Raw genomic sequence first — 6,000 nt, forward strand, 5'->3', positions numbered from 1 at the left:
TTGTCCTGCCGATATATCAGATGGAAATCATAGACTAAAATGGAATCTTAGACTTAGATTTTAAGTTATACTCTGAGTAGTTTCAATATCGACGATCATCAGGATATCATATTTATTGAAGTTTATCAGTGATTATAATAAAGACAATCTTACAGTTCAATCGCCGTTCTACTAATATATTTCAATTCACCAGTATATTATACTTAAGAGTTCTCATTCGAGTTATTTATATTACAACTGGATTGGAACTAAGTATTGAACAACAAGACCTTACTACCAGACCTTACGGCCTAGATTTCGTCACTAAACGAACGCCTGTTTATTTAGAGAGTCGCATTCCAAACCCTTACGGTAGAATGACACTCTTGAGCTCAATGCATTTACCTGAACTAATGAATTTGGAAGTGAGTCGTATATTCATTGCTTAATGACTTCCATGGCCACCGGCCGACTGTTTCGATGAACTAACATTTCGTAGTATCTGAATATCAAGAAGATCTTAGAGTTCGTAATATTTACCTCAATGTCTGTATTTTATTGTAGCTATAAAAGCAAATAGGAGTTTTCATAGTCTATAGGAGTCTGTTTCAATCGATTGTAAATGTACCTAATCAAGAAAATACAATAGCATAATCTTAATAGAGGATATGACTAAAAGGATAGTTACTAAAACATTTCACTATAAGTGGAAAATGAATGTAAATCAATCATTATAGAAACTACACATTACCTGACATAGCGAATACAATATACTATTCAACATATGAAACCATTGAGTAGTCTCTTCCAATACAGAACTATTAAGAGTAGAATTTTAGAAGCAAAGGATTTTTGATACTACAGTGGAAAGTAAATTCATAAGGAAATATGGATTGATAAACACAGAGAGTTCTCCAACCAATCGACTATTTAGAATGAGAGTGTAAGTTTTGGCGTGTTATATTCCTGCTTGACCATTCTTATATTATATTAGACCCAAATCGATATAAGAATATTTATAAAATTCTGATATTTTCGGTGAATTACTGAATTAAGCGATTTATCTTTCCCCAGCAGAAGAATAAAGTTATTTCATCCAACTACACAATTCTAAGACCCTACAAAAAATAACTTATATGTAAAATCATTCCCTAAGGAAAAACTGCTGTTAAACTGGTTTCTATTTCCGACTTAACTTAGTGTTTTCTTTTGCTTATTCTGTCACGCTATTAACGAAAGGTAATAAGGCAAAGATGAAGCAAGGGGTGCGGAACAAGCCTCTACATATAAAAGAAAATGCTATCCGATCAACTTAGTCATAGAACTCTACACGGTTCTATAATACCTTAAATACAAAAAAAAGTAGTTTAATATAGTTATTCTAATGTATTTCTAGTATCACCAACGTAGGTATCGAGGAGTTCATACGTCACATGACTTTACAGCGCCCAGCGGCATTGTAAAAAGAGCGGTGGCTACTACGCCGATTGTCTGTTTCCTTCGTTGGTACCGTAAGCAGGAGCGAGAAAAAGCAAGAAGGAGGGGGAAACGCAGGAAGACGGAAGAAAAATAGAAATCTCGCAATGTCCGTAATAGTAACTGAATGAGTTCTCGAACTTCTCAAGATTAACAGTACTTAGGTAGGATTTTATTGACAGCATATACCGTCATAACTTAATTAAGAATCAATTTACAACAACAACATGTATATCTGGCAGAAATAAGCGCATAAACCATCAGAACACGCTGTCCTAATGACTCCTCCGTTGATCCTCCAGTTATTACTTTAATTATATTATATTAGAAAGACGACATTTAATAAATTTATTATTAATAATTATGTAAGGATAGCAAGCAAAGTAGTTTGATTTATTGCAAACAAGCATTGAATTTTCTAAAGAGTGGATAAAGATAGACAGATATTCTTTATAGGGTAAAATAAAAAGAAACAACATTAAACAGCTAGAAAATGAATAGCCAAATTTCCATAAATTAGAACTCTTGTAATTGATTCACCAGAATATTTTTGCATTCATTAAAGTGTTCGCGACTTTTGGAACATAGGTAATGTTGGACTGCAGAATGAACCAAGTGGAAGTATAAGCTCGGTAGGAGGAATTATTGTTACAGTAGTAGAATACATAACATATAACAAGAATTGCTTTTTTCGATAACAATTACAATTACAATATATTAAATCTAGTAATTTATAGAATTGCTTTTTTTTTCTTAAAGAAGAGCTATTATTGCAATTTATTACTTTGAGTAACACATACAACATATTCTTAAGGGATTTTATGTTCTGTATGATACGTCTATTCTACATAAAGAAAACTAGAGACTTCCAGGTAATATAATCTAAACGAAACGACAAGATTTGTTTTATGCCGTAGAATCGACGAAGGTGAGAAAAACTTTAGAATCCGAATGGTCATGCACGGGTGATATAGTTATTAGAGTAATTTCAGTTCCTTAGTTAATAAAAAAAATTCATAGCAGAACTAAAGAGATAAAAAAATAAATCCGGTTAACCTTTTCTTTTATCCATGAATATAGTTTTGCTGCAGATTCTTTACTAAAATAGAATTCCTATTATTTTAGTCGCTGGTTATTTGAAATCTTTTGTGCGTGAACTACATTTGAATTTGGCAGTCTGAATATTTTAGTGAGAACTGGAGATAATATACAGTGCCCAACAAGGCATCCCCAGCTGAAATATACACTCTGAACAATTACAACCATTAGGTAAATCCCAATTACCATTTCTTTTTCTTCCCTCAAATGTCACTCACGGTTTAACGGAGAGAGCCGATATGTTTCGTACAAAATGAATTAGGTCTTAGAAAAGGAGGACCCTGTTAGTACTTCAATTCCTGCTAGGATACTATAGTGACTAATATTATTTCGGCTAGTATTTTAGGAAATATGCAACAAGCATTGAATAAAAACAACTGATATAGAACTATTAACTCACTATAACATATTGTATAGCAAAAAAATACGTAAGAAGCACCCTACAGATGAAATTTAAGAGTATCGCGTAAAGCATTAAAGTTAAAAGAAAAACATTGATTCTGCAAATCGTTATTATCTGTTTGAGACCAGTTCAAGCAGCTGTGTATTTTTCTTACAATAATCTTTATCGCTGACCATATACAATTAATATAGAAACAAAAAATTTTGCCGTTCCATTAATATTATACTAGGTGAATTTAAATTAGTGTGAAAAGATGTAGGAGAAGATGTTGATCTTTCTTTCTTCATTTTCTTTTCATATACAGATAATTTTAAGAACACCAGACAATTTTACCTATTATTTTTTTAAATTAATTTACAATGAATTAATCCAGAACTCAAGAGCCATATTAAAATAAATCAGTAGTACTAATTCCTATCCTACAGTTCCTTTCATATTGTAACTAAATCTAGAACTGAATATAATGCTCATTACATTATTGTATTTTTGAATTACTTTTTTAGTTGAAAATCAAAAAGAATTATACTTCCCACGAAAATTAATTTTAATTACCATTGCTTTCACCGGCTTATAACTCTGAGAGTATGCTGTCCACTGGCGTAATATAGAGCCAGATTAATACCTTGTAAATGACAACAGAAAGAGAGCAGAAATGATTATGGGAACTTATTTTTCTAGAGTACACATATCAATATGAATTTATTGGTTCACAGTAAGAAATAGAAATACATTACACATAGCAATACTTTCATTTGTATACCCATTATTACGTGTACTATACTTACTAAAACGGAGGTATCATTTGGTAGTAAAATTATAACTATCTTGATGAGTTTAATTAATGTAATCTAAACTGTGTTATTAGTTCATTAGAGTTCTAGATTGCTACACGAGTCATGTAATACCAATATTAAACGAAGTCACAGTTAGCACCTAGAATCATAATTAAGCCTAGTAGCTTTATTGCAAAAATTTTAAGCAATATGGATAATCTTGTTATTCCTTGATTACCATTTTTTAATAATTTACTTTATCAGGCAGGGAAAAAACAAATTCTAAAATCAAACTAAGGGAGATACTAAATGGCTAAAATTTACGCCTTTAAACTTTGATAACTTATTGGAAATACGAGTTAAAAAGAATATTCAAAGTTTGATCCCAAAGCGTATGTGCATGGGTACTGGTTGAATATCTGAGTTCTCTACAGTTTTGCAGTTTATTTGCTGATTTATCCAGTTTTCATCACTTTACTTTAACAACTAGTGGAATTTTTAGTATGAAGACTGCTTGGAGATGCCAGTAAAATTCTCATAAAGATGTATTCGTAAATATATTCATAGTTGTGTTCATATTCTTCGAATTGGAGAGTTCTGAGAGTATATTTGTATAATGTTCATAACTTGAAATGGTTTAAGAACACTACCATAGCCGAAAGGTTTTATTAGTAAATGTGATTATCAAATTAGGTGGTTCTTGTTTTATAGATAACCGTGCTATTATTACCATTATGGGCTCGTTCTTGATCACCATAGTTAACTCATACGAAATCACTAACAATGGTATCTTTCTTAGGCACCTATCTGATATTTATATTTATGGTTTGTCAAAACTTCCCTACCTCAACTTCATATCAATAAGCCAATACTTCCAACAACATAAACATACTCTCCCGAATGTGATTATCGATCCAAGATGATATCAGACACCATTTACATAAGGACTCCTGATACTTCAATAGCGCCGTTACATCCACATAAGAAGCCTTGTACCAATACTGGACTAACTCCTATTTTGCGACAGACACCTTCACATCAAATACTATCAACAACACTAGTTCAGTTAACATTTTCGGAATCACAACAACTCCTTTTGTCATTACAGAAAAGACTTAATGCAATCTACAGCCGTTTCAACGATCAAACTTTAAATGTTAGCATTCAGAGTTTGTCTATCTCACACCAGGCTAGAAATTTTGTTTCTATCAAATGGTATGATTGCATCTACCAATACATGTAGTGAAAATAAAACTTAGATTTGAGTTCATTAGTTTATTCTAAATCAATAACACGAACTCCCAATGGTGATGCATTACCATTTCAGTAAAACAATTGAAGCTGTATTTACCGTGACTAAGTTACCTAAAGGGATTTAAAAACCCATGTTGGTAGAGTGTCTAGCTGAGCAAAAACCGATCTAAAATAACAACTCCATTTGCTGGTTGGAATATAACTGTTAATAAAAGATACTGGTCCATTTATATTTCTCAAGAAAGGGAGTGCCGTTCTAAGACACTGTCGCACATTCTCCTGTTTTGAACATCCTGTCAGATAACACATGGCAGGAATAATACCTATATCCCATGTCCTTACAGTAGAGATTAGTCTTGAATGTTTTTCAGATTAAAGCAACATGGTTTCCTATTTTTTCTTAGCATTCTATTAGTTACTTATTGGCTGATGAATTACAATAAAGGTAATCTAATTTATCTCTCTTAATATTCTTAAAGAAGATGCACTTTTGTTATATTTAGAGTTGTATATTGATTCATACAAAGTTGCTAATTCACTATAATGGATATATACATTTAAACCAGGGTTACCAACAACGGAATACAAACAACCTGATATTTCACTGTTGATACTTTAAAACGAATATTCAAAGATAGGCAACATAAGTTTCCACAATTATCAAGTAAGCAATGTGATAGTTTTCTCGTATTGAATGGACTGTAACAAATCAAACAGTTAGCTTGAAATTTATAGGATTCTAAGCTATCAAATGATACGTATAACTTCACCAAAAGACATTAGGCTGTCTAAACAACATAAAGAAGAACACGAAGATTATAAACCAAATTTTACAGAGGTATAACTAATTACACTAAGCTTCAATGATCACTATATTATCAGCTCCTCAAAAGTTTGTTAATGACAGTGCATCTCAGTTAAATTAAGACTCGTTAGCTATTTGAAAGATATCATTCCAGACCTTTGGTATCGATAAGATAAACAAATCCGCTGTAGCTGATAATTCAACAAAGATCC

The 6,000-nt window shown here is 31.8% G+C and overlaps 1 protein-coding gene across 1 annotated transcript; it reads left to right on the top strand.

Moving 5' to 3' along the window:
- Positions 1-4,463: 4,463 nt before the first annotated feature.
- On the top strand, positions 4,464-4,652 carry RNJ42_03034 (uncharacterized protein; the record flags this gene model as incomplete). The annotated part of the gene is made up of 1 exon (XM_071053199.1): positions 4,464-4,652. One exon carries the CDS (start codon positions 4,464-4,466, stop codon positions 4,650-4,652), a length of 189 nt encoding a protein of 62 aa, XP_070911449.1.
- Between the last annotated feature and the right edge of the window lie 1,348 nt (positions 4,653-6,000).

The sequence above is a fragment of the Nakaseomyces bracarensis genome, assembly GCF_045282275.1.
Source record: "Nakaseomyces bracarensis strain CBM3 chromosome Unknown Scaff10_0, whole genome shotgun sequence".
Taxonomy (NCBI): Eukaryota; Fungi; Ascomycota; class Saccharomycetes; order Saccharomycetales; family Saccharomycetaceae; genus Nakaseomyces; species Nakaseomyces bracarensis.